Source organism: Dasypus novemcinctus, chromosome 26 (assembly GCF_030445035.2).
Source record: "Dasypus novemcinctus isolate mDasNov1 chromosome 26, mDasNov1.1.hap2, whole genome shotgun sequence".
Lineage (NCBI taxonomy): Eukaryota > Metazoa > Chordata > Mammalia > Cingulata > Dasypodidae > Dasypus > Dasypus novemcinctus.
In genome coordinates this window covers 48135241-48163224 of record NC_080698.1, presented here as the reverse complement: position 1 = coordinate 48163224, position 27984 = coordinate 48135241, and the positions used below count along the sequence as shown (strand labels likewise).

At 39.8% G+C, this 27984-nt stretch overlaps 1 protein-coding gene across 3 annotated transcripts in view; it reads right to left on the bottom strand.

Annotated features, from left to right (window-relative positions):
* The window catches only part of FANCD2 (FA complementation group D2), a 79244-nt gene that overhangs the window by 12293 nt on the left and 38967 nt on the right, over nt 1-27984 (bottom strand). For all 3 annotated transcript variants that reach the window (XM_058288552.1, XM_058288553.1, XM_071212220.1), the window contains exons 26-37: nt 17763-17871; nt 16954-17055; nt 16576-16688; nt 11943-12083; nt 10648-10764; nt 9590-9718; nt 9334-9452; nt 5623-5733; nt 3470-3600; nt 2551-2644; nt 1238-1357; nt 276-369 (exon numbers count right to left, since the gene is read on the bottom strand). In XM_058288552.1, the coding sequence (XP_058144535.1) occupies nt 276-369; nt 1238-1357; nt 2551-2644; nt 3470-3600; nt 5623-5733; nt 9334-9452; nt 9590-9718; nt 10648-10764; nt 11943-12083; nt 16576-16688; nt 16954-17055; nt 17763-17871 (1380 nt within the window). The remainder of the gene's footprint in view (nt 1-275; nt 370-1237; nt 1358-2550; nt 2645-3469; nt 3601-5622; nt 5734-9333; nt 9453-9589; nt 9719-10647; nt 10765-11942; nt 12084-16575; nt 16689-16953; nt 17056-17762; nt 17872-27984) is intronic.

The following is a 27984-nucleotide window of genomic DNA, read 5'->3' as shown; positions in this document are numbered from 1 at the left end:
TGTTCACTCACACCAGCTCACAAATGACCAACTGCCAGGCACATGAGACTGCAAGCAAAGACATTTTTCCCAGAGCTGAAGCAGTCCAAGCTCTTACCCAGGCAGAAACCAAATCCTCACCTTCATCTACTGGGAAGGGAAATTAAACCAGGAGCTTGTTGAAAAATAACACAAAGTAAATCGCTTAGGAGAAACCTTGGACCCAAGAAATAGCAGAATCAGCAGCTTCCAAAGAATCCAGAGTCTACTTTCTGAGGTGGGAGTATCTGACATACCTGCTGTGAGTCTGCTGCTGTGCCAGCTTGAAAACCTTTCACTGTCTTCTCTAGTTCAGCCATCATCACTTGGAAGAAAATGACAAACGAGTTCCTAGAAGAGAGGGAAATCATTCATGCCCATGTAACAATGAACTGGTTATAGATCTTCCTATGACGAAGCTAGGGAACAAAAAGTATTTTCCTTCCCCAGCCCTCTCAATGTACTTTCACTAGGGTCCACTGTAAGAGGATTGAGGAGTGGAAAGGATTCAGAAATGAGCCCAAGAAGATGGCCTGTGAAACAATGAATTTAACCTTATGAAGGGAGGTAGCACGGTGGTATGGAAAGAGCATTGAAGTGGTGGTGAGAAGATCTGAGCGAGTCCTAGGTCAGTGTTTACTTCACTGCCTGTACAAGCTTGGGCAAGTTACCTCTTTGACAATCATTTTTCCTTATCAGTAAAATAGGGGTAATGACACCTTCCTCCCAGAATCATCTAAAGGATGGTCATCTTTACCTCATCAAATAAGGTAAAGAATGTGAAAATGCTTTATAAATTATAGAAAATATACAACTGTAAGATAACTATTGATGTTATGAGACACAAAACCTATTAAGTGAGACATACATGATTAGATATAACCACCACCTTGTCTTCCTTGAGATGGTTAAAATATTGGACAAATGGTCAAAGTTTAAAGGACAACAGTCCTGAGAGAAGTTTGGTGACTAGATGTTTATTGTCTTTGAAGACTCTAATACTGAAAACTCATTCCTCCACAAAGTTCTCTCAAATGGGTTGACTGAGAACTCCTTGGAAGAGTGTATCATAGGCACTCAATGAATATGTGTTGAATGAGTAAATGGTAACACCATCCGGGAAGACTTCATGGAATCTCACAAAATATCAGAATTAGATGAGGACTATTAGACAATGTATCTATCTTAGGGAAAGAAATGGCTGAGAGAACACTCTTACCTGGTCAGAGTGGGAAATGTGGAAGATGTATCTTTAGGAGAATTTATCAGTTCTGGGACACCAACACCTGCAATCTCCTCTATGGCCTTCAGAACACTGTCTGTGTGCTCTAGGTAGATGCTGCATTGGGAATTGTAAGAGTATGAACACATTACAGGATTTCCTAAGTCAAGCATTACATTTTTTCAGGAGGTACCAGGGACTGAACCCAGAACCTCGTACATGGGATGTAGGCACTCAACTATTAAGCTACATCTGCTCCCAGGCATTACATTTTAGAACTCCTGGACTTTTTACTTATTTATATATTTTTGAGGCACCAGGGCTGGGACCTCATGTGGGAACCACATCAGCAACCCTGAATTTGTTTTTTTCATTTATTGTGCTTGTCATTTGTTTGTTTGTTTTTGTTTTTAGGAGGCACCGAGAACTGAACCTGGGACCTCCCATGTGGGCAGCAGGCACCCAACTGCTTGAGCCACATCCAGTCCCCTGGACTTATTTTATTTCTCTCCCCTCCCCCCCCCACCCCCGCCACCAGTTGTCTGCTCTCTCTGTCCATTTGCTGTGTGTTCTGTGTCTGCTTGTATTCTTGTCAGCAGCACCCGGAATCTGTGTCTCCTTTTGTTGTGTCATCTTGCTGTGTCAGCTCTCCATGTGTGCGACGCCACTCCTGGGCAGGCTGCACTTTTTTCATGCTGAGCGGCTCTCCTTACGGGGCACACTCCTTGTGCGTGGGGCTCCCCTAGGTGGGGGACACCCCTGGGTAGGACGGCACTCCTTGCACGCATCAGCACTGTGCATGGGCCAGCTCCACGCGGGTCAGGAGGCCCTGAGTTTGAACCTTAGACCTCCGAAGTGGTAGGCGAACGCCCTATCCATTGGGCCAAATCCACTTCCCTAGACTTATTTTAATAACAAGGATTATTTTTAATAAAATAACAAGGATTCCAAATAGTAAGGAGGTAAAGTAAATGATTTAATTAAGACAACTTGGAGGTAATGGCTATGTCTTGAAATGGCAGACAAATATTTGACTCACTGTTTAACAAGGTAGGATAAAATTATGATTTGATTTTGCTTTTTTTAAAAAAATTTTTTATTTTTATGAATTAATGAAAGTAACAGTTGACAGTGAAAACAGAACTAGAGGATCTTAAGAGCCACATATTCCAAGTTCTGTTCATTTCAAACCTATTTAATTGCTTTCAAGTTCCCCCTAACCCAGGTCATTAGATCTTGGTTAGAAGAATCCTACAGTGGCAAAATGTAAAAAGGCTATTTGGCTCCTTAGAAGAAACCAAGCATCTCACCAAAGCAAAGAATGGAGGTGGTCATTACAGATGTTACTCTTCTCTTTCTCTCCTCTTGGCCACACCCGACAGAGGAACTGTTTGGCCAGGGAAGCTGTTGGGAGAAATAAAACAAAGAGAGCTCATGAATAGAAAATGTATTCCCCTCTTTGTCTTTCAGGCTTCTAAGGATGATTATTGATCCAAATGATTAGCCTTTTAAACTTACTCTGAAGTTTCTGGTCTAACAGTTTTTAAAAAGCTATCATGTTTTCCTGTTTCACTGGCCCTTATGCCAGAAATAAACCCAACTGTCTAAGACCCACTGCATCCCACTACTTCACCCTGTCCTGTGACACATATGCACACAGAAAAGGAATGCTGTTAAGCAGTGGAAAGCCAATTCTGTTCCTTGGGGATAGGCCAATAAGCAGTGGTCACCTCATCGATTCAGATCAAACACTTCCTTTAATCAATAAGGAATAATAAAGGTTTGTTTTGCATTTTCTTCTTGCTTTTATTTGTGCTGCAAACTAGTATATATAATCAGTAGGTTGCATTCCAAGAACTATGAAAAAAGATAGTTAAAGGAAAAGGTAAGGGAAAGGGCCAGGCCTTCCATTACACTTGATGCTTATTTTTCCTTTTGTTCCCATTTTATCAACTTCATTTTTTAAAAAAAGGTGGGGAAGGACATGAATACATTTAAACAAAAGAGAAAATTATCAAGCTAGCTGAGCTAACCAAACCCAGACCAAGCAATATAATCTGAAATCATTCACAGCTCCTACTAGGAAAATGTCCTTGAACAAGAAGGCATGTCCAAGCCTATATGGGATTTACACATAAAAATGCACAAAATCCTGGGACACCCCAAGTTTACAAGCTTGAACTCTAAATCCTATTCATGAAGAGAAGAAAGAGGATCTGGGCCCATTACCAATTTTTTCCCTTTTCTGAGTAGCAGCTGTGGATTTCTCCGAAATGACCATTAAAAGTCTGATGAGATAAAGAGCACACTGGAAACTGGGAATGCTGGAATGGAAATTCTGCAAGTAATGGAAGCTCTGGCTGTAAGGAGACAAGAAAAGAAAGAAAAATAAAACAAAACAATAGCATGACAAGGATTATGAGTATGTCTAAATCAATACAAGTTGCCCAAGTCCCTTTTAAGTGTCTGATGGCCTAATTAGGATTCTCAATTTCAGGTCCTATCATAGCCACCTTGTTTCAGGCATCTTGATAGAGAATTATATCTTTATACAGTGAAAGCCAGGGGAAAAAAGAGCTCAGTGGATAGAATGCTGTCCTTAAAGGGGTCAGGTAGGTCAAGAATCCCAAGCACTAGTCTAAGCCATGCCTATGTATGTAATCCTGAATAAATTATTTGCTCTTTAAAGACCTTAGCCAACAAACTGAGAATGATGCTTAAATTCTGGGTTCTCAGAGACATAGTGAAAGGAAATTATGTAAGGCAGAGAAACTCAGCATTCTTTTAAGAAATGTACCATAGATGGTCAGGTATCAATGCACTGAAGTAATGGGAGATAGGGAGTCACAATGAATCCAAAATTATAGTTGAAATAAAACTAGAGTCAACCCGATAGACTGGCAGAAAGGAGATCAAACACGTTAAAAGTATACTGTATTTAAAATGAAATAAGGGGGAAGCAGATGTGACTCAACTGATAGAGCATCCGTCTACCATATAGGAGGTCCAGGGTTCAGACCCAGGGCCTCCTGGCCCATGTGGTGAGCTGGCGCACGCACAGTGCTGTGCGTGCAAGGAGTGCCGTGCCACACAGGGGTGTCCCCCATGTAGGGGAGTTCTATGCGCAAGGAGTGCGCCCCGCAAGGAGAACTACCCAGTACAATAAAAGCACAGACGGCCCAGGATTGGCGCTGCACACACGGATAGCTGACGCAGCAAGATGATGCAACAAAAAAGAGAGACACAGATTCCTGGTGCTGCTGAGAATGCAAGTGGACACAGAAAAATACACAGCAAATGGACACAAGAGAGCAGACAACCGGGTGTGGGGAGGGAGTGGAGGGAGAAAGGGAGAGAAACAAATAAAATAAATAAATCTTATTAAAAAAAATGAAATAAGGTCCTGCTATCTATAGGCAGTGATGATAAGCATTGCTTGCTGGAGCAGTGAGAGCCTAGGCTTCCAGGGGAGGCAAGAGAAAGACCAAGTTACTCTGGCTGAAGTTGGGGTAGGAGGCTGGGAGCTGTGTCCCTTCTATCTCTTTCCTACCACCCTCCTCCCCTGCCAAGCTTCTCTTCTTCCAAGACTGGGGGAAGGAGACAGGCAATCAGTGATAACTAGCTGCTGCCCAATTACTCAATCCTGCTGGGAGTCAAGTAGATCCTGGATAATCAAGAGCTGACTACAGTTGGTCAACGTTTTCATCATCACACCTGAAAAGGGCAGAATTTCTAGACTGAAGGGAACACGAAGATTTAGTATGATTTGTTCAACAGTTTCTAATGCTTTAGGATTTTTCTAGATAAATATGTCAGAAAGCTTGTATACTAAGAAAAAGCAGCTGAAACTATCAAGAATTTCCCTCACATCTAGTTAGACACCCAAGTTATTCCCAAGAAATCTTGCCAAGATGTTTCTAAGAGTTCCTTGGGGGAAGCAGATGTGGCTCAACTGATAGAGCATCCGCCTACCATATGGAGGGTCCAGGGTTCAAGACGTAGGGCCTCCTGACCCATGTGGTAAGCTGGCCCATGCCCAGTGGTGCTGCGTGGAAGGAGTGCCATGCCATGACGTGGGGGCACCCCCATATAGGGGTGCCCCATGCACAAGGAGTGTGCCCCACAAGGAGAGCCGCCCCGTGAGAATAAAACACAGCCCACCCAGAAGTGGCGCTGCACACATGGAGAGGTGACACAGCAAGATGATACAACCAAAAAGAGATGCAGTTTCCCAGTACCGCCTGACAATGCAAGTGGATGCAGAAGAACACACAGGAAATGGACACAGAGAGCAGACAAGAGGGGAAAGAGGAGAGAAAGAAATAAATCTTAAAAAAAAAAGTTTCTTGGGACAACACACTGGGATTTGTAGGCTTACTCACCTGAGCAGTTCCTCCAAGGAATGTTTATGTTCTCCCTGCTTCAGTCTGCTAGCGAACACCTCAAGGGCTGAGTATAGTAAATTATGATTTTCAAGTTGAAAAAATCCACTCCTAAAGGAAAGCCAGGGTGAGATGGTTTAGCTTAGTTTCAGGAAGATTGCTAGGACAGCATTTGAGGATGCTGACTTCCAGTCTGTACCATTGATATGTCAAGAGAAGAAAAAAGAAGAAGCAAAGTACTCAAGTGCCAAATTCAGTAACAGATCTGAGTATCAGACTACAAGTTGAGAAGTACACATAATAATCTTAAGGACCTAACAGCCCTCATAAGTTTATTTTGAAGGAAAAAAAGACTCTTCTTTACATTTTCGAAACCAGCCTTAGTTTTCCTCCCCAAAATAGAAATAATATTTTGGTAAAGTGATAATTTTGTCAAATTGCTAAATCAATGTTCAGCCAATAGGAGGTACTCAATAAAGAATTTATTCTTTCTTCTATATAAGCCGTGACTATCCTATCTGGGATTATCTTTCACACTGTTCCTTTTCCAAGCCCAGGCCATCAGCTAGGACAGGCCATTACTATCACATGCTTAGGTCTTGGCCACACCTTTTGGTCTTGCATCTCTTTCCAATCTGTCCAGGACACAACTGCCAAAAGACTTTTCCTAAAAATAGTGCTTTCATTACATCATGGTTGTGATCATGAAACTCCAAATTGATCCCCTAGACAACATTTAAACTTTTCTGCCTGGCATTCAAGGCCCAGCTCAACCTTTAGATCTTCTACTCCTCTAGAAATGTTTTCCCCATTACCAAAGTAGTCCTACTGCCCTTCAGCAGTTATATTCTGACAGCTTATTATATGTCTGGTTGTTTGGGTCAGGTTTTTTTGTTTTGTTTTGTTTTTGTTTTTTATAGCTTTACTGAGGTATAATTGATGTACAATAAACTGCAAATATTTAAAATGTTTGATTTGTTCAGTTTATGTATAAACCCATGAAACCATCATGGCAATGAAAATAATGAATATATCTATTACCCCTCAAAGTTTTCTTATATCCCTCTGTAACCCATCTTATCCTCCATCCCAACCTCAACCCTAGGTAACCAATGATCTGTTTTCTGTCACTAAAGGATTTGTTTGCATTTTCTAGAATTTTACATAAATGGAATCAAATAATATGCACTCTTTTGGTCTGGCTTTTTACTCTACGTAGTTCTTTTGAGAGTCATCCATGTTCTCGCATATAGTATTCCATCATATTGGCTATACCATAATTTGTTTATCCATTCACCAGTTGATGGTCATTTGGGATGCTTCCAGTTTGGGGCTATTACAAATAGAGCTGCTATACACATTTTTGTACAGTTCTTTGTGTGGACATACGCTTTCATTTCTCTTGGATAAATAAATACCTAGAAGTGGAATGGCTTGTCATAGGAAACTGTTAAACTGTTTTTCAAAGTGGTTGTAACATTTTACAATCCCAGCAGTGGTATATGAGAGTTCTAGTTAATCCACATCATTGCCAACACTTGGCATGGTAAGTCTTTTTAACTTAGCCATTCTAATGGGTGTCTTGTATGATCTCATTGTGGTTTTAATGTGCATTTCCTTAATAACTAATAATATTGAGCATCTTTTCATGTGTTTATTTGCAACCTATATATCTCTTTGATGAAATGTCATTAGAATTTTTTGTCAGGTATTAAGTACTGAGAATACAATAATGACTGGTGCTTGCCTTCATGGAGCTCACAGTCTAACAAGGAAGACAGATGAACAAGTATAGTAAGATGAGTGTTATCATAAGATACAAGAGTGTTGGAGAACTGGGCATCAAGGAGGTATGAACGAAGGAGACATGGTCTAGTGGCCAGAGAAGATGACCTGGAAAAAGTGAAGTTTAAGTCCAGATCTCAAGGATGAGTTTAAAAAGGCTAGGGATCAAGGAGGGTGGGAAGTGTTCCAGATAGAAGGGTGAGCATGTGTGAAGCCTTCCAGATGAAGACTATACAGATGCTGAAATTAATTCACTATGCATGGAAGGCAAAGTGCAAGAGAATGAGTGGAATAAGCAGGGACAGAGAGCAGAAGGCCGTAGAAGCAGTGTGAAGGAGTATGAACTCAAGAAAAACCTAAGGGCAATTGGAAATCAAACTTGGGAAAGGGTAAGATTGGGTTTGTGTTAGAAAGATCACTCTGACCGCTATGTTAAGAATGGACTGAAGGGGAAGTGGAAGTGGGTGAGGTGACTGGGCTCCCCGCTACCACATGGGAGGTCCCTGCCTCGGATCCCAGTGCCTTCAAAAGAAGAGAGTGAGCTGGTGAGATGGGCAGGTGCAGCAAGGTGACACAACAAGAGACTCAAGAAGAAAAAACATAATGGGAGACCCAACAAAGCAGGGAGCAGAGGTTCCCGGTGCTTCCTAAAAGAAGACAGCTGATGTGTTGAGCAGGCGTGGCGAGCTGATGCAACGAGACATGGGGAGGAAAAACATAATAAGAAATACAACAAAGCAGGGAACGGAGGTGGCTCAAACAATTAGGTACCTCCCTTCCACATCAGAGGTTCTGGGTTCAGCTCCCAGTACCTCCTAAAGAGACAAGGCAGTCAGACAGACACAGCAAATGCAAACAACAAGGGGTGGGGAGAAATAAAATAAACCTTTAGCAAACGAATAACAACAAAAAAGAATGGACTGGAGGAGGACAAGTGGGGATAGAGAGACCAATTGTGAATCTGATCTATTCCAAGTGAGAGATGATAGGAGTCCCGAAGAAGTGGAGAAGGGGAGGAACAGACAGCTACTTAAATGTTATCCAGAAGATAAAATCAATAGGATTTGGTGATTGTATGTGGGAGAAAAAGGATGGCTAGAAGGAGGGACCAACAAAAGACAGCTTCCTGATTTTTGGTTCAGGCAGTTGGTTGTACCATTTACTGAGCTAGGGAAAGCTGAAGGAGTGGTTACAAAGATGATGTATTCTGCTTTGGATGAGGTGAATCTGAGTACATGTGTAAATGACACATCTAATGGGGGTATTGAGTAGGCAGTTGCATATAAATGACTGCAGCTCAGAAAATAAAATGTCATAAATCTAAGCTTGGGTTAGACTGCCCAGAAAAACTGTATAATGACAACAGAGGGGCTAGGACCTAGCCCTGAGGAACTTAAGCATTTAAGAGACAAACCTCCTCATTTCTACTTTTGTCCTGTTGGGCCTTCCAACCCCTTTCTTTACCGCTATAAAGACCATTCAGCCCTCAAGAGCCCTATGCAGTCCTACTGTCCCCATGAAGGGATCCCTAAACACACCAGCTCACGCTCTGTTCAGCTACTTACCATTTAATCTGGAATTGATTTAAAACGTGTTTGGTAATGACTTAAGTGCCAGTCCCCCAGTTATTACAGAGAGTTTGCTACAGCAAAGTGGCCTAGGAATGAGATGGTCACATTTATTACCAGTTAGCTAATAGCAAGTCACCTAATTTATCAAATGGGTTAATAATATCAGCTCCATCAGCCTCAGAGAGGCCATGATCAAATGTAATGTTACAGACAAAACTTCCAAAAAAAAGGGCACCATATTTACCGAGGTTTTGGGGCCCTTTTTCTTTCCTATCTCTCAGCACCTTGGTGACTGTCAAGTAAAAGCAAGTGTGTACACATTTATCTCTGCCTATTATACTTCTTGCATACTTACCAAGCAAAAAGTCCATGAAAAATCTGCAGTAGCCTCTGATAGCAGGAAGACATTATATGGTACTCTTCAACTTTCATTCCTGGTTCATCAACTACACCATGATTCTCAGCCGCTAAGCACTACGAGGGAAAAATGCTTGGAGGATAGCTGCTTAGCAATTGCCCTCATTTTCTTTCAATTTCTCTTAGCCAAAAATTAAATCTCTTGTTTACTTAGTGATTTCTAAAACTTTATGATGATAAGATAGTCTTCTGACCTGAAAATAGTTGTGAGTATTCTCCAGATGGTTACACATTGGGGTCAACAGTTGAATGATACAGTGAGCAATTTCTTGGGCAGATTTCTGATGGAGATGAGAGAATCCAATATTCCGGCTTCCTTTATTCTATAATAAATTCAGAGTTACTTAGGAAGAAACTGCTGGACAGCTTCTCTGAAACGAAGAGTTTGTTATGGAGTTTAGTCAAACATGTCACATACAGGAGTGAATGGGAGAAACGAGCTGCTTGCCTAAGGACTGTATTCTGACAGGTGGATAAAAAAAATCTTGCTCCAACTTCAATAAACAGAGAATTTGGCTTTTGTAGAAAGAGAAATGCTGGATTGAGAAATACAGATCCACAGTAACTGAAGAGCTAAAGCTCACATATAAATAGAAATAGAAATTTAGATTGCTGATACTGTAGAGGAGGTAGGACAGAAGAAAGAATCAAGTAACTGGATATATTAATGTTTAAATGTTTACACTTAGATTTTGTTGTTTACATCATCCAACTGCTTCATAGCTGCTCTGTATACATTTGCACATGAAATGAACATTTGAGGGTCTAGCCTTCTCCCAACAACTAATTACTACACTGAGGTTTGGGTCCAGGCTTATTGTGGTAGGCTGCTAAACCAAAACCAAAGCAAGGAACATGATTCAAGAACCCTGGGGGGACGGGGCATGATGTGGCTCCTGCCTACCACATGGGAGGTCCTGGTGCCTCCTAAAAAGAAGACGAGCAGACACAAAGAGCAAACAACAAACAACAGACACAGAGAACAGAGAGCAAGCTTAAAAACAAGGGTATGTGTGTGTGTATGTGTGTAAAAAAAGAACACTGTGGGCATCTGAGAACATGTTCCTTGTTGTGGATGTCTTTTTATTTTTTCTGTTGTAGAGCTCCTTTCTAAAGCAACATGAATATGGTCTGGCACTGGTTGTCACTGTGTTACCAAAACACAATGCCAGAGAAAGTGACAATTTACTAATAAATCCTTCTTGTTTCCAAACTGATTAAGCCTAGCTCATGTGCTTCTGCCTATACTAACCTTGAAGAAAGGGACTCTCCTGGCAGCAGCAGGTGTCAGCATATTCTCCAGCTTTTGGGATAGATCTTCCAGCAGGAAAAGCAGCTCAGGGGGGCCAAGTTGTACAACTTCTGTGGCCTGTCTCATGAAGGAAGGAAGGAATAATTACAAGTATAATTCAGTCATCTCTTTTGGGGGCACAGTTCGTGTTCACTTTTCTCAGTGGATGAAAAATCTGACCAAAAAAAGAAGAAAACTTCCTCCCCCTCATATAAAGAATTGCTGTTATACTCTGTCAATTCATCAAAAAGTCAAGCATTTCAAAAGTAAAACTTCCAAATTATTAAATAGGAATGCAACGCAGTATAGTTTTAGAAGTCATACTTTTTCTTTAGAAATAAATTTCTTTATATATCTTTCTAATTGTAGAACCAAGGTGCATTTCCTAAATATCCTTGGTTAAAAAGTGACCAATTCAAGAAAGTTTTTCTTTTCTCTGTTCATTAAATTTTCCATTTATATTTTCTTTCCCCTAATGTTTTGCTATTATTACCTTGGGCAGGATCCCTGTAAGTATATTACATGACCAGGGGCAGAATGGGTCAAATAACAGTTTCTTACTTCAACCTGTCCACTGAACAAACATTCTGTCTATATTCTGAAGGAGCTTACATTCTTGTAACTATCAGGTAAAAATCCATGCTGTTTCTCTCTTTTTTTTTTTAAACCTGCAGAAATGCTACTCTTTGCCTAAATCCTGTATCACAAGTCACTTGTTCTGTGAAATTGTCTTTTACCCACCTTCTTCATTATAAATACCATTCTCTCATCAGTTTCACTGTTACTTGGTTCAGAGCATCAATAGAGCAAGTACTGCTAGTTATATACATCTATTGTCTCTATTAGATTATAAACTATACGAAGGTAAACATGTTGTAATGGACTACTGAATCGACAGTGTCTAAATTAGTGGCAAACACAAAAAAGTCCAGTAACTATCTGTTGGATGCTGAACAAAAGTCATGAAAAAGCACTGATTTCTATAAACCAGAACAGTGCTGCTCTGCAAAAGTAATCTAACTAGCTTACCATAAGTAAACTAAAGACCAAATCATTAACATGATCTTTTATAACACCTAATACACTATAAACTATAAACATTAAGATGATTAGGATGATTATTCATCATTACTTTCACCAAAAAAGGCTTCTGAAGCTAGTTTCCAACTTCTCTTACTGTAACATAAGAATAAAAATAGGATTGAGGAACACTTTGAAAGAAGATAAAATTTTAGAATTCCAGATTTGTCACTTACTTCAGTGTGCATTTCAGTATCTAAAATGAACTTGGTCACAAGCCCACAATGCAGAACAGAGAAAACCTCAATGTCCAGCTCTCGGAAAAAAGCATGGTAATTCTGTAGTGACACAGACATCTTTTCTTCTTTCCCTGTGAACTGGTGGGGGCAAAGCAACAACAACCAACAGAATAAATAAATCTACTATGTAAATAGTAAATGCGCATCAGCACTGCGCATGGGCCAGCTCTACACGGGTCAAGGAGGCCTGGGGTTTGAACTGCGGACCTCCCATGTGGTACGCGGATGCCCTAACCACTGGGCCAAGTCCGCTTCCCTTGATAAGGGTTTAATATCCAGACTATATAAAAAAATCCTACAACTCAAGAAAAACACAAACAATTAAAAAATGCACAAAGGTCTTGAATAGACATTTGAATAGACATTTCTCCAAAGAAGACATATATATATATATATATATATATATATATATATATATATATACATTCCCAGCAATTCCTATAGGAATCCTTGTTCATTATTGTTGGGAATGTAAAATGGTACAGCCACTATGGAAAACACTTCGGACGTTCCTCAGAAAGTTAAACATAGAATTACCATATGAACAGGCAATCCCACTTCTAGGTATATACCCAAAGAATTGGAAATCAGGAACTTGACCAGCTATTTGCACACCAATGCTCCTAGTGGCATTATTCACAATAGTCAAAAGGTGTAAGCAACCCAAGTGTCCATCAGACAATGAATGGATAAACAAAATGTGGTATATTCATACAATGGAATATTATTCAGCAATAAAAATGAAGTTCTGATGCATGCTATAACATGGATGAACATTGAAGATACTATATTGAGTGAAAAAAGCCAGAAATAGGACAAATATATGATCTCACACATATGAAATAATTAGAAAATACAAATTCATAGTTAAAACTAGAATACAGATTACCAGGGGTTGGGGTGGGGATGGGAAATGGGGAGGTAATGCTCACTTGTTACAGAGTTTCTGTCTGGGTCTGCAGACTACTTGCACTCAGGTCAAATTTGGCCTGGTTTTACATGGTGCAAGCTAACATTGATTTTCACATTTTTAAAGTACTATTTGAAAAAAAAAAGAAGACTACCTATCTGGCCCTTTACAGAAAAAAATTGCCAACTCTGTTTTATACCAATAACAATGAGATTGACCAAACTTTTTACCTTTGTGCAGAAGGTAAAAAGTTACATGGTTATGGAAAAGAGGATGTGTCTTACCTCTTCAAACATTCCTATAGCTGTGGCATTGTAAAAATGAACTTAAAAACCCATAAAAACCCAATAGAGAATCAACACAACCAAAAGTTGGTTCTATTTAAAAAGACCAATAAAAAATGACAAAGCCTTAGATAGACTGTTAAAGAAAAAAAGAGAAAGGACACAAATAACTAAAATCAGAAATTAAAGGGGGAATATTACTACCGACCCCAAATAAATAAAAAGAATTACACGAGGACACTATGAACAGTGAAATATCAATGAATTAGATAATCTAGATGAAATAGACAAATTCCTAGAAACATACAAACTACCTACACTGACTGAAGAAGAAACAGAAGGTCTCAAAAGACCAATAACATATAAAGGGATCAAACTGGTAACCAAAAACTTCTAAGAAAGAAAAGCCTTGGACCAGATGGCTTCACTGGTGAATTTTACCAAACATTTCAAAAAGAATTAATACCAATACTGCTCAAACTTTTCCAAAACACTGAACAAGAGGGAACACTCCTCAACTCATTTTATGAGCCAGCAGCACTCTAATACCAAAGCCAGAAAAATACCATAAGAAAAGAAAATTACAAATATCCCTTACAAATATAGATGCAAAAATCCTCAACAAAGTACTAGCAAGCCAAACCAACAGCACATTAAAAGAATTATATATCATGATCAAGTGCAATTTATCCCACGCATGCAAGGACAGTTCAACATAAGAAAATCAATTATGTAATACACTACAATAGAATGAAGGAAGATAAGCACATGATCATATCAATTGACACAGAATAGGCATTTGATAAAATCCAGCCCCCCTGCTTAATAAAAACACAAAAAAAACTAGGAACAGACAGAAACTTCCTCAACACAGTAAAGGACATTATGAAAAATCACAGCTGACATCATTTTCAATGTTGAAATACCAAAAGCTTTCCTTCTATGATCAGGAACAAGACAAGAACGTACACTGTCACCACTGTTACTCAACATTATACTGGAAGCTCTAGCCAAAGAAATTAGGCAAGAAAAAAACCATCCAAACGGAAAGAATTAAAACCTTCCCTGGGAAGCGGACTTAGCTCAACGGATAGAGCGCCCGCCTACCACATGGGAGATCCATGGTTCAAACCCAGGGATTCCTTGACCTGTGTAGAGCTGGCCCACATGCAGTGCTAATACGCACAAGGAGTGCCCTGCCACACAGGGGTGTTCCCCATGTAGGCGAGCCCCACGCACAAGGAGTGAGCCCCGTAAGGAGAGCTGCCCAGTGCGAAAAAGTGTAGCCTGCCCAGGAGTGGTGCTGCACACACGGAGAGCTGACACAGCAAGATGACACAACAGAAAGAGACACAGATTCCTGGTGCTGCTCACAAGAATAGAAGTGGATACAGAAGAACACACAGCGGATGGACAAAGAGAACAGACAACTGGGGTGGGGGGGGGAAGGGGAGAGAAATTAAATCTTTAAAAAAAAAACCAGCCTTCCCTATTTGCAGATGACATGACCCAATATGTAGAAATTCTTGAAAAATCTGTAACAGAGGTACTAGACCTAATAAATGAGTGTAGCAATGTGGTGGTGTATAAGATTGACACCTCAAAACTGGTAATGTTCTACACACTAGTAATGAACAATATGAAGAGGAAATTGAGGAAAAAAATTCATTTTTAATAGCAATTAAAAGAATCAAATATCTGGTAATAAATTTACTCAAGAATGTAAAAAGAACTTATACACAGAAAAGTACAAAACACTGCTAAAAGAAATCAAAGACCCAAATAATTGGAAGGACATTCTATGCTCAAGGTTGAGAAGACTACATGTTGTCAAGATGTCAATTCTATTCAAAGACACTTACAGATTCAATGCAATCCCGATCAAAATTCTAACAGCCTTCATTGCAGAAATGGAAAAGCCAATCATCAAATTTATGTGGAATAGTAAGGGACCTTGAGTAGGCAAAACCCGCATAACAAAGAAGAAAGAAGTCAGAGGACTCACACTTCCTGATTTTGAAATTTACTACAAAGCTACAGTGGTCAAAACAGCATGGTATTGGCACAAGCACAAACTGATCGACCAATGGAATAGAACTGAGAGCTCAGAAACTGACCCTCACTTCTACAGTCAACTGATTTTTGACAATGCTGCCAAGTGCACTCAATGGTGAAATAATAGTCTCATCCAAAAATGGTGCTGGGACAACTGATAATCCTTATGGAAAAGAACGAAGATAGACCCCTACCTCTTACCATATTCAAAAATTAATTCTAAATGGGTCAGTGACCCAACTGTAAGAGCTAATACAATAAAACTCTTACAAGAAAACTTAAGGGAAATATCTTTAGGACCTTGTAGCAGGCAATGGATTTTAGATTTTATAGCAAATGAACAAACTACAGAAAAACAGATAAAATAGACTTAACCAAATAAAAAAATTTGTGCATCAAAGGAAATCAAGAAAATGAAGAAAACTTATAGTATCAGAGAAAGTATTTGGAGCTCATGTGTCTGGTAATTGTTTAATATAAAGAATATATAAAAAACTCCTTCAACTCAACCACAAAAAGACAAACATCCCAATTAAAAAATGGGCCAAGGATTTGAATAGACATTTCTCCAAAGATACTCAAATGGCCAACATGAAAACATGTTCAACATCATTAATTGTTAAAGAAATGCAAATTAAAAGATACTACTTTACACCCACTAGGATGGCTATTATTAAGAATTTAAATATGGGCAGCTGGCTTCCCATATATGACATCCTGGGTTCAATTCCCAGCCCTGGCACCTCAAAAGGAAAAAAAAAAAGAATTTAAACAAAGAATTACCACATATCCCAGCAATTCCACTCCTAGGTATATGCCCAAAAGAACTAAAAGACAGGTGTTTGTATATTAATGTTTATCACAATATTATGTACAAATAGCCAAAAGGTGGTAGTAACCTAAGCATCCAAAAAAAAGGGGAAACTAATGTTTATCAAATACCAGAAACTGCAATAATTCACTGTGAAACTGATAATCTGGGATTAGAAGGGAAAAAAGACTAAAATTGTGCTGGAAGACAAAATTTGATGACTAGAGCAATAGAGAATTCAAAGCGTAAAGCGCAGGAATGCAAAAAAGGGAGTAAAACAGTCAGGAATATAATTAGAGAAAATAATAGTTTATGATAGTGATAACAATAGAAACAAGAGATTTAGAGCTTAATCCCAATTTTGTACTGAGAGGGTTATTCTAAGGTCTAGGAGAATTCATTGCCTTATTTCCTCATTTTTCCTTCTGTAAAATGAAGAGAGCAATGCTGGCCCTCTGTTCATCTCACCCGGTTTTCACATACCTTCATGGATACCCATCATCCTAATACCTTTTCCAGCTGGCTTCTATCCAACGGTGTAGGGTTGCATTCTGAACTATCCTCCTTTGAAAGTGTGTCAGGGGAGGATATTTTGCTGCCATCTGCTTTTCGTTTCTTTCCTCCTTATGTTTAAAAAAGGGAAAAGTAACTAAAGTAATCAATAATCATGTTTACCAAATATCACTGCCCTCAGGAAACAACCTGCTGAAGATTACCTAGAGGTCAAAGCAACAACTGTGTTACCCTAAATTATAGTTCATTTATTACATGCCAAAGAAAGGATTCAATTGCACAAACTCTCCAATTACTGATGTCTTGATATATGTGGCCTCTTAAGTTAATTCAATGTGGCTCATGTGGAGACAAAAAAGAAAAGAACGTACTCACCTATCTTTCTTGTTTTTGCTGAAACAGCAGTACTGGTGTGAGGTGTTATGTCTAAGGTTTCCAAGTCAAAGTTTGCAAGGGGAGGAACATAGTTTGGGGTGACTAAAACAAAAAACAGGTAGAAGCTCGATATATACGAACTGTATACTACCACGAGACTAGGAATGTAATCACCCATTTGGCTAAAATCTAGTTTTGAAAAACATTAAGCATGGCTTAGTCTTATAAGAGACAATCAAGTCATTTGACACTAACTATTTTGGCATGGCAAAATGGCCGGTGATGACTTAGAGGAACATCATATTAACTGATTATGATCAATCAACATAAAACCACTTAAATAATGATAAAAATGAGCAACCAGATATGGCAAAAATAAAGTAACTTACATTTAAAATCTTAAAATTGTTTCATACGCAATTATGTGAATCAAGCACCAGCATCTTAAAACATCTAGTTTACTTAATGGTCAGAAGATACTAACAGGCCTTTCATCTTTACTTATGGTTCATAACTATGTTGAGGAAGGTAAAGGTCACTGAAAGTCTGACCTGCAAAGAAGTAAAGTAACTTTATAAAAGCCCAACCAATATTGTACGTTTTATGCTTTTCTTAAGCATCAAGATCTCTCTGAGGTAATAATAGGAGCAAAATGAACACAATTTAAAAAAAAAATTTTACTCAGTATACATCTTCCTTGACTCAGATGAGTAGGGGACAGACATCAAGGAAGTCTAGCTTAAAAGCAAAGTTCTTTACCTCCTCATCACTGTACTAGCAAGGCCACTACTACAGGACACTTCCCTTACCTGCCAGGTACTTTTCCAGGATCTTCTGTAGTTCAACGATGTGCTTTAACCTGGTGAGTACCTTCCCCTTCATCTCGGGTAATGTTTGCTGGCAGAAGGCATTCACAATCTGCAAAAGTACAAATTACATTCTCATACCTTGAACTGTTCAGATTTTACCCTTGTTTGCATTATTCATCCTTTCATCTTTTTTAGAAGATGCCATTCAATGGCAGGATCAGTGAGTTTACTCGAATATGTAGGTAAGTTCTCAGAAGGGTTGTGGAGACATAAAAAGCCCTAGGCCCAAACACAGAGAGTGGATTTTTAATCCAAGTTATCTTATTACCAGTTACATAGGCAGAATAGCACAGTGGCTAGTGAGCACATATGTTGGTGAAATGAGCCCTGTTCCGCTATTTACTAGCTGTGTGACCTTGGACAAGTCTTTAACCTCTCTGGGCCTTTATTTCTTTAACTATAAAATGGAATGGGCAGATCCAAGATGACGGAGTAGGAAAAGGCAGGCTGCAGTCTTCCTCCAGAAACTGCAGGAAGGTTTTTTGATTTGTTACTTTATATATACATATATATATATATATATATATATTTTTTTTTTTTCCCCCTCTCATGTAGGTACCTTACTTGTGGAGGGTGGGCTGCAGGGTGATTAAGTGGTGAGCACTGGCAGCCTGAGATGGTTAGCTAGTGGCCTGAGAGGGAAGCCTGGGTTTTCTTCATTTTTTTTCCTTTGCTTTTTTCTCCTTAGTTTTTCTTTACTTTCTTTCATTTTCCCTCTTCTGTTGCTTTTCTTCCATTCTGCCTTCTCTTGTTTAGTCTTCATTTTCTTTCTTTCTAATCTTTTAGGCCTTTTATTTTATTCTATTTTTTCCCAATTTGTTTTTTTTTATTCCACTTTTTAAAATTCTTAATCCTTTTCCTTTTTTATGATTTTTCACTCATTTTTTTTCCCTGCTTCTTTATGGTTATGATGGTTCCTTTTCCATCTTTTTTATTTTATTATTTTATTATTATTTTTCTCTTCTTCCTTTCCTTTTCTATGGTCTTAATATTCTTTCAGGGGAACACAGATAACTACAAGAATATAGAGGGAAGTGGATGTGGCTCAACTGATAGAGCATCCACCTACCATATAGGAGGTCCAGGGTTCAATACCCAGGGCCTCCTGGCCCGTGTGGTGAGCTGGCCCATGCATGCGCAGTGCTGCCACGCACAAGGATTGCCATGCCATGCAGGGATGCCCCTGGCACAGGGGTGCCCCATGTGCAAGAAATGCACCCCAAAAGGAGAGCCGCCCTGCGTGAAAAACGCAGCCTGCCCAGAAGTGGCACCGCACACGTGGAGAGCTGATGCAGCAAGATGATTCAACAACACAGTCCTGGTGCCGCCTGACAAGAATGCAAGCGGACACAGAAGAACACACAGGGAAGCGGACTTGGCCCAGTGGATAGGGCGTCCATCTACCACATGGGAGGTCCGTGGTTCAAACTCCGGGCCTCCTTGATCTGTGTGGAGCTGGCCCATGCGCAGTACTGATGCCTGCAAGGGGTGCTGTGCCACGCAGGGGTGTTCCCAGTGTAAGGGAGTCCCACGCGCAAGGAGTGCACCCCATAAGGAGAGCTGCCCAGCGCGCAAGAAAGTGCAGCCTGCCCAGAAATGGCGCTGCGCATACGGAGAATTGATGCAGCAAAATGACACAACAACAACAACAACAACAAGAAACACAGATTCCTGTGCTGCTGACAACAACAGAAGCGGACAAAAAGAAGAACACCCAGCAAATTGGGGGGAGGAGGGCAGAGAAATAAATAAATCTTAAAAAAAAAAAAAGAACACACAGCAAATGGAGACACAGATAGCAGACAATGAGGGGGGTGGGGAAGGGGAGAGAAAGAAATAAATCTTAAAAAAAAAAAAAGAATACAGAATAAGTGGAACCAAATGCCAAAGATTACCCTTAACACAAAACAAAACGAAATAAAACCCTAGAGCAGAAAGAGAAGCCAACCAATTGAATAAGTCCATCAAGATAAACAGATGCCTAGACACCAGCAAAAAATTACAAGCCATACTAAGAAACAGGAAGACATGGACCAGTCTAATGAACAAACTAAAAAAGCAGAAAGAGATGCAGAATGTGGAACAATTAATCAAGGATGCCCAAACAAATATCATGAATCAAATTAATGAAGTGAAGGAAGAGATAAAAGATATTAAGACGACACTGGGGAGACACACAGAAGAAATCATAAGCAAAAATAAATAGATAACAAAAAACAAAACAAAACCAAAGAACAGATCTGATGGTGATGAAAGGCATGATGCAGAAATTAAAAATATGCTAGGGCGAAGTGGATATGGTTCGCGATTGCGCTCCCATCTACCACACAGGAGGTCTCAGGTTCAGTTCTCAGTGCATTCTGGAGAAGACAAGCAAGACAGTGAGCTGGCATGATGGGCAGGTGTGGCGAGCTGATGCAACAAGATGACACAACAAGTAGACACAAAAAGGAAAGATAATGAAAGACTCAACAAAGCAGGGAACTGAGGTGACTCAAGAGATTGAGCGTCTCTCCCCCACATGGGAAGTCCCAGGTTCGGTTCCCGGTGCTTCCTAAAGAGAAGATAAGCAGACACAGAGAACATACAGCGAATGGACACAGAGAGAAGACAGTGAGTGCAAACCAAAGCGGGGGGGGAATAAAAAAATTTTTTATCTAAATTTTTTAAAGAAAAAAAAAAACACTGGGAGCTCATAACAGCAAATATGAACAAGAAGAATTAGTGACACTGAAGATCAAACAACTAAAATTGCACAGAAAGAACAGATAGATTAAAAGAAAAAATTTAGCAAGGACTCAGGGAATTGAATGAGAACATGAAACGCACAAAACATATGTATGTGGGCATCCCAGAGAGAAAAGAGAAGGGAAAGGAGGCAGGATTGTTGGAGGAAATAATGGCTGAAAATTTCCCAACTTTTCAGAGGGACGTGGATGTACATGTCCAAGAAGTGCAACCCACTCCACACAATATAAATCCTAACAGGCCTACCCCAAGACACATACTTATGAAATTGTCAAACACTCAAGGCAAAGGGAGAATTCTGAAAGCAGTAGGTAAAAGGAAAGTCATCACATATAAGGGAAGATTGATAAGACTAAGCACTGATTTCTCATCTGAAACCATGGAAGAGAGTTAAAAATATTCACAGATAAACAGAAATTAAGAGTTTCTGTCAACAAGAGACCTGACCTTCAAGAAATACTAAAGGGAGTGCTACAGGTTGAAAGGAAAAAACAGGAGAAAGAAGATTGGAGGAGAGTGTAGAAAGGAAACTAAGTCAAAGATTAACTAAAAGGATAAAAAGAAAAAATGACATATCTAAACCTAAAGAAAAAATGGCTAATTTAAGTACCGCCTTGACGGTAACAACAGTGAATATTAATGGATTCAACTCTCCAATCAAAAGACATAAATTGTCAGAATGGATAGGAAAATATGACCCATCTATATGCTGTCTACAAGAAACTAACCTTAGACCTAGGGACAGAAGGAGGTTGCAAGTAAAAGGCTGGAAAGCTATCTTACATGTCATCTTTGATCCATCCATGTGCTAGTTGAGCCCTGAATTTCAGCAGAGTTGCAACACCTATTCTCCATACAGTGGATTTATCCAGGACAATTAACAAGGAGATGATGGTGGCTAATGCCCATCCTAAGTAACAGAGAGCAGAACTAAATGAAATTGAGAATTAAAAAACACTAGAAAAAATTAATAAAATCAAAAGCTGACTCTTTGAGATAAATAAAATTGACAAACCCTTAGCTAGACTAACAAAGGAAAAAAGAGAGACAATGCACATAAATAAAATGAAAAAAAGAAGGGGGATATCACCACTGATCACACAGAAATTAAGAGTATCCTAAGAGGATACTTTGAAAAATTGAATGCCAACAAGATGAATAGCTTAGATGAAATGGACAAATTTCTAGAAACTTGCAAGCAAACTACATTGATGAAAGAAGAAATTGATAAACTCAACAGACCAGTCACAAGTAATGAGGATAATTAGTCATCAAAAACCTCCCAACAGTAAAAAAAAATTTAAAAATGAAAGAAAAAAAAAACTCCGAACCAAGAAAAGGCCAGGAACAGTTGGCTTCACAGGTAAATTCTACCAATCATTCCAGAAAAAACTAACATCAATGCTGCTTAAACTCTTTAAAAAAATAGAAGTTATCCATTATCTAACTCATTTTATGATGCCAACATCACTGTAATACCAAAACCATATAAAGATACCACAAGAGAGAAGTAGATGTGGCTCAAACAGTTGGGTGCCTGCCTACCACATGGGAAGCCCCGGGTTTGGTTCCCAGTGCCTCCTAAAGAAGACGAGCAAGGTAATGAGCTGACATGACAGGGTGGTGTGGTGAGCTGACACAACAAGATGATGCAGTGAGGAGACAAAACAAGGAAACACAATGAAAGACACAACAAGCAGGGAGTGGAGGTGATTGGGCCCCTCCCTCCAACATGGGAGGTCCCGAGTTTGGTTCCTAGTGCCTCCTTAAAAAAAAAAAAAGACGAGCAGACACAGAGAGCACAGAAAAAATAGACGCAGCAAGTGCAAACAATGGCGGGGGGAGGAAATAAAATAAAGATAAAATCTTTAAACAAAAAAAATAATAAAGATATAAGAAAACTATAGACCAATCTCTCTAATGACCTTAGACGATAAAATCCTCAACAAATACCTGCTAATCATATTCAACAACACTTCAAACGAATTATACACCATGATCAAGTGGGTTTTATTCCTGGTATGCAAGGATGCTTCAACATAAGAAAATTCATCAATGTAATATACCACATTAACTGGCTGAAAGAAAAAATCAAATGATCATCCCTACTGATATAGAACAAGTATTGGCAAAATATAGCATTCTTTCTTGATAAAAGCACTTCAAAAGAGGAATAGAAGGAAACTTCCTCAACATGATAAAGGGTGTATTGAAAAACCCACAGCTAATATCATACTCAATGGTGACATGCTAATGGCTTTCCCTCTAAGATCTGGAATAAGACAAGGATGCCCACTGTCACTGCTTTTACTTAACATTGTGTTAGCTCAAGCACTAAGGCAAGAAAAAGAAATAAAAGGAATCCAAATTGGAAAGGAAGAAGAAAAAAAATTCACTATGTGCAGAGGATACGATCATACATGTAAGAAGCCCCGAAAAATCTATAACAAAGCTTGTAGAGCTGATAAATGAGTTCAGTAAAGCAGGAGGATATAAGATCAAACACACAAATGGGAAGTGGATGTGGCTCAATTATAGAGCTTCCACCTACTATATGGGAGGACCTGGTTTCGATCTCTGGGGCCTCCTGGTGAAAAAGAAGAGAAAGCGTGCCCATGTGGTAAGCCAGTGCTTCGCGAAAGTGAGTCATGCAGCAAGATGATGACTCATCAAAAGAGAGACAAGGGAAAAGTCAAGGTGAAGTGCAGGAGAAACCAGGAATTGAGGTAGTGCAATTGACAGGGAACCTCTCTCACCATCGGAGGTCTCCAGGATCGAATCCTAATGAATCCTAGAAGAGAGAAAATGAGAAGAGAAAACAACACACACAACAAAAACAGCAGGATGGGAGGAGGGGAAGGGGGGGAAATAAATAAATAGATCAACACACAAGAATCAGCAGCATTTCTGCGGCGTAATAATGAGCAATCTGAGGAGGAAATTAAAAAAAAAAACATTTTCAATAGCAACGAAAAGAATCAAATATCCAGAAGTAAACTTACACAGAAAACTACACAGTATTGTTAAAGGAAAACAAAGACAACCTAAATAGTGGAAGAATATTCCAAGTTCATGGACTGGAAGACTAAACATCATTAATATGTCTGTCCTACCCAAACTGATTTATAGATTTAACAAAATCCCAATAAAAATTGCAAAAGCATTTTTTACTGAATTGCAAAAGCCAAATATGAAATTTATTGGAAGGGTAAGGGACCCCAAATAGCCAAAAACATTTGAAAAAGAAAAATGAAATTAGAGGAATCACACTACCTGGCTTTAAAGCACACTATAAAGCTACAGCAGTCAAAACTGCATGGTATTGGCACATGGACAGACATACTAACTGACAGAATCAAACTGAGAGTTCTGATATAGATCCTCACATACACACTCAACTGATACTTGACAAGGTCACAAAGCCACTCAACTGGGACAGAATTACCTCTTCAACAAATGATGCTGGAAGAACTGGATATCCATATTCAAAAGATTGAGAGGATCACGATCTCACACCCTATACAAAAATTAACTCAAGACAGATCAAAGACCTAAATATAAGAGTCAAGTCCATAAAATTCCTAAAAGATAATGTAGGGAATTATCTACTAAATCTAGTAGTAGGAAATGGACTCATAAACTCTATACCCAAAGTGCAAGCAACAAAAGAAAAAATACAATAAACAGGATCTTCTCAAAATTAAAAACTTTTGTGCTTCAAAGGAGCTTGTCAAGAAAAGTAAAAAGGCAGCCTACTCAAATATTTGGAAAGCACTTATCCAAAAAGGGTCTAACATCCAACATATATAAAGAAATCCTGTGAAGCAGATGTGGCTCAAGTGATAGAGCTTCCACCTGCCATATGGGAGGACCTGGGTTCAATCCCTGGGGCCTCCTGGTGAAAAAGAAGAAGAGAAAGCGTGCCTGTGTGGTGCAGTGCCCACGCGAGTGTGCACGTGGTGAGCCCAGTGCCTGCAAGAGTGAGACATGCAGCAAGATGATGACTCATCAAAAGAGAGACAAGGGGAGAGTCAAGGTGAAGCACAGCAGAAACCAGGAAGTGAGGTAGTGCAAGTGACAGGGAAACTCTCTCCCCATCAGAGGTCTCTAGGATCAAATCTGGGTGAATCCTAGAGGAGAGAAAATGAGAAGACAACACAGACAGCAAAAACAGCAGGGTGGGTGGGGGATAGAGGGGGGAAATTATAAAAATAAATCTTAAAAAAAAAAAAAGAAAAAAGTAAGAAATCCAATATCTCAAAAATAAAAGGACAAACAACCCATTTAAAAAATGGGCAAGGAATCTGAATAGAAACTTTTCCAAAGAGGAAATACAAATGGCTAAAAAGCACATGAAGGGAAATGGGTGTGGCTCAAGCAGTTGCGCACCCACCTCCCACATGGAAAGTCCTGGTGCCTCCTGAAAAAAATTCCAAATAACAAGCAAAACAAATGACAAAAACCAATTCTGGGAAGCCGATGTGGTTCACTGATTGAGTGCCAGCTTCCCACATACAAGTCCATGTTCAATCCCTGGCCCCTGGTACCTCAAAAAAAAAAAAAAAAAAGCAGCACATGAAAAGATGCTCAACATCACTAGCTATTAGGGAAATGCAAATCAAAACTAAATGAGATATCATCTTACACTCAGTAGACTAGCAGCTATTAAGAAAACAGAACTACAAGTGTTGGAGAGGGTGTGGAAGAAAGGGAACCCTCAACCACTGCTGGTGGGAATGCAGAATGGTGCAACCATTGTGCAGGACAGTTTGGCGGTTCCTCAGGAAGCAAACTATAGAATTGCCATATGATCCAGCAATCCCATTACTGGGTATATATCCAGAAGAATTGAAAGCAGGGACATGAACAGATATATCCACACCAATGTTCATTGCAGCATTATTCACTATTGCCAAAAGTTGGAAGCAACCCAAGTATCCATCAACAAATGGATAGGCAAAATGTGGCATATACATAGAATTGAATATTGCTCAGCTATAAGAACGTATGAGGTATTGACACATGAAACAACATGAATGAATCTTGAAGACCTTAGGTTGAGTGAAACAAGCCAGTCACTAAAGGACAATATTGAACGACCTCACTGATATAACCTAAGCATATTGAGCAGACTTACAGACCTAGAGTCTAGTAGATTATCAAGAGACAAAAAAGGAGTAGAGTGTGATGAACCAATACTCGATATGGGCAAAATCTGTACGGTAGAAAGGGGTGGTTTGGCAGTGGATGAGGGTAATGAGGTTACAGGAATGTAAGGTTGAGCAGGGTAGGGGGGGTTGGGTTGGTCTATCCATGGAACTGAGAGGAGGACTGGAGGAAAGAACAGGTGAACTCTGGGGAAGAACAGGTGAACTCTGGGGTTTGTAGGTCTGTAGTTCAAACTACAATGATGGGAATGTTATTTTGGCAAATATGGCAGGGGAGGGTCACTGGGACAGGGTGTCGGTGGTGGGGGGCTATGTGGGAAAGAGTGCAACTGGGCATGCTTCTATGGAATATGAATGTGTTCATCTTGTCATAAAGTGTTATCTAAGAGTGCAGACCCACACAAGAAACAAGAAAATATTAAGTTCCCATCCTTGGGAAGCAGATTTGGCCCAATGATTAGGGCGTCCGCCTACTACATGGGGGGGGTCTAAGGTTCAAACCAGGGTCTCCTGACCCATGTGATAAGCTGACCCATGCGCAGTGCTGATGCGCGCAAGGAGTGCTGTGACACACAGGGGTGACCCCCACATAAGGGAGCCCCAAGCACAAGGAGTGCGCCCCATAAGGAGAGCCACCCAGCATGAAAAAAGTGCAGCCTGCCCAAAGTGGCGCCACACACATGGAGAGCTGACACAGAAAGATGACGCAACAAAATGAGACACAGATTCCCGGTGCCGCTGACAAGAATCCAAGTGAACATAGAAGAACACACAGTGAATGGACAGAGCAGACAACGGGGGGTGGGGTGGCAAGGGGAGAGAAATAAATATAAAATAAATCTTTTAAAAAAAAAAGTTCCCATCCTGTGGAGTCCTGCTACGTTCTCAAATAGAGGGGCAAGAATCTCTCTAGTACCTAGGCAGAGCCTAATAAAAGAGAACAGACCAGTATGTCAAACTCTCAATGTTAATGCATGTAACCACGAACTTTATTCTTCAAAAATTGAAACTTACCAGTATGTCAAACTCTCAATTTTAATGCATGTCACTATGACCCTTATTCTTCAAAAATTGAAACTTAGTGGTTACCATAGGTTCTGAGGGGATGGGATGGAAAGAATAGGTGAAACATAGGGCATTTTAGGGCACTGGAATTGTTCTGCATAAACTAACAAAAGGATGAAGATGGACCATGCCCATCCCCCAAAACACAGAGTATCTACAACTGCAAGCAAGACAGCTCCACCCATCTGCCCATGGGATCTAAGGCCCTTTCAACGGGAAGCAGAGTGGGCACCACCATCCCCGAATCCTCAAGATTGAGAAATGAACAAACACAAGGGAGAATGCAACTATGGACTGAAGTAGACATATTATTATTCTAACAATGGAAGAATTTGTAACACTGATACAAAGTCAGTGGTCACCAGAGGTTCTGAGGGGAGAGAGAGGGAATAGATGGAAGATGGGGCATTTTTGGCACATTAAAATTGTTCTGCACGATATTGCAATGATGAATACAGACCATTATATATTTTGTCAAGACCTACAAAATTGGGTGGTACAAAGTGCAAACCATAATGTAAACTATAGTCCATGGTTAGTACCAATGCTTCAATATGTGTTCATTGATCATAACAAATGTACCGCACCAGTAAGATTTTGTTAATGGGGGAATGGTGAGATGGGGAGGAAGTGGGGTATATGAGAATCCCTAAATTTTCCATGAGACATTTATGTGATCTAAAGCTCCTTTCAAAATAAAGAAAAAAAATGGAATGTAGTTGTATGGATTAAACAGTATAAATAAATTAGCACAGCACTTGATACAGTGTAAGTGCTTGATAAATTTTAGTGACTACCTGAAATTCTATGTGTATAGCAAAGATAATACCCATCCTGTGTACATCATAATATAATTAATGTAATTTAAGTGAACCAACCATTCTCTGAAAAAATATGCATGAGAGTGTTTTGAAAAGAAGTGAGCTAGGAAAGCAGATGTGGCTCAACAGATAGATTGTCCGTCTACCATATGGGAGGTCCAAGGGTTCGATACCCAGGGCCTCCTGGCTCATGTGGTGAGCTGGCCCACGTGTAGTGCTGCTGTGTCCAATGAGTGCTGGCCCACGCAGGGATGCCCCATGAAAGGGTGCCCCTTGCACAAGGAGTGCCCCTGCACAAGGAGAGCCGTCCCGCGCGAAACCACAGCCTGCCCAGGAGTGGTGCCACACACATGGAGAGCT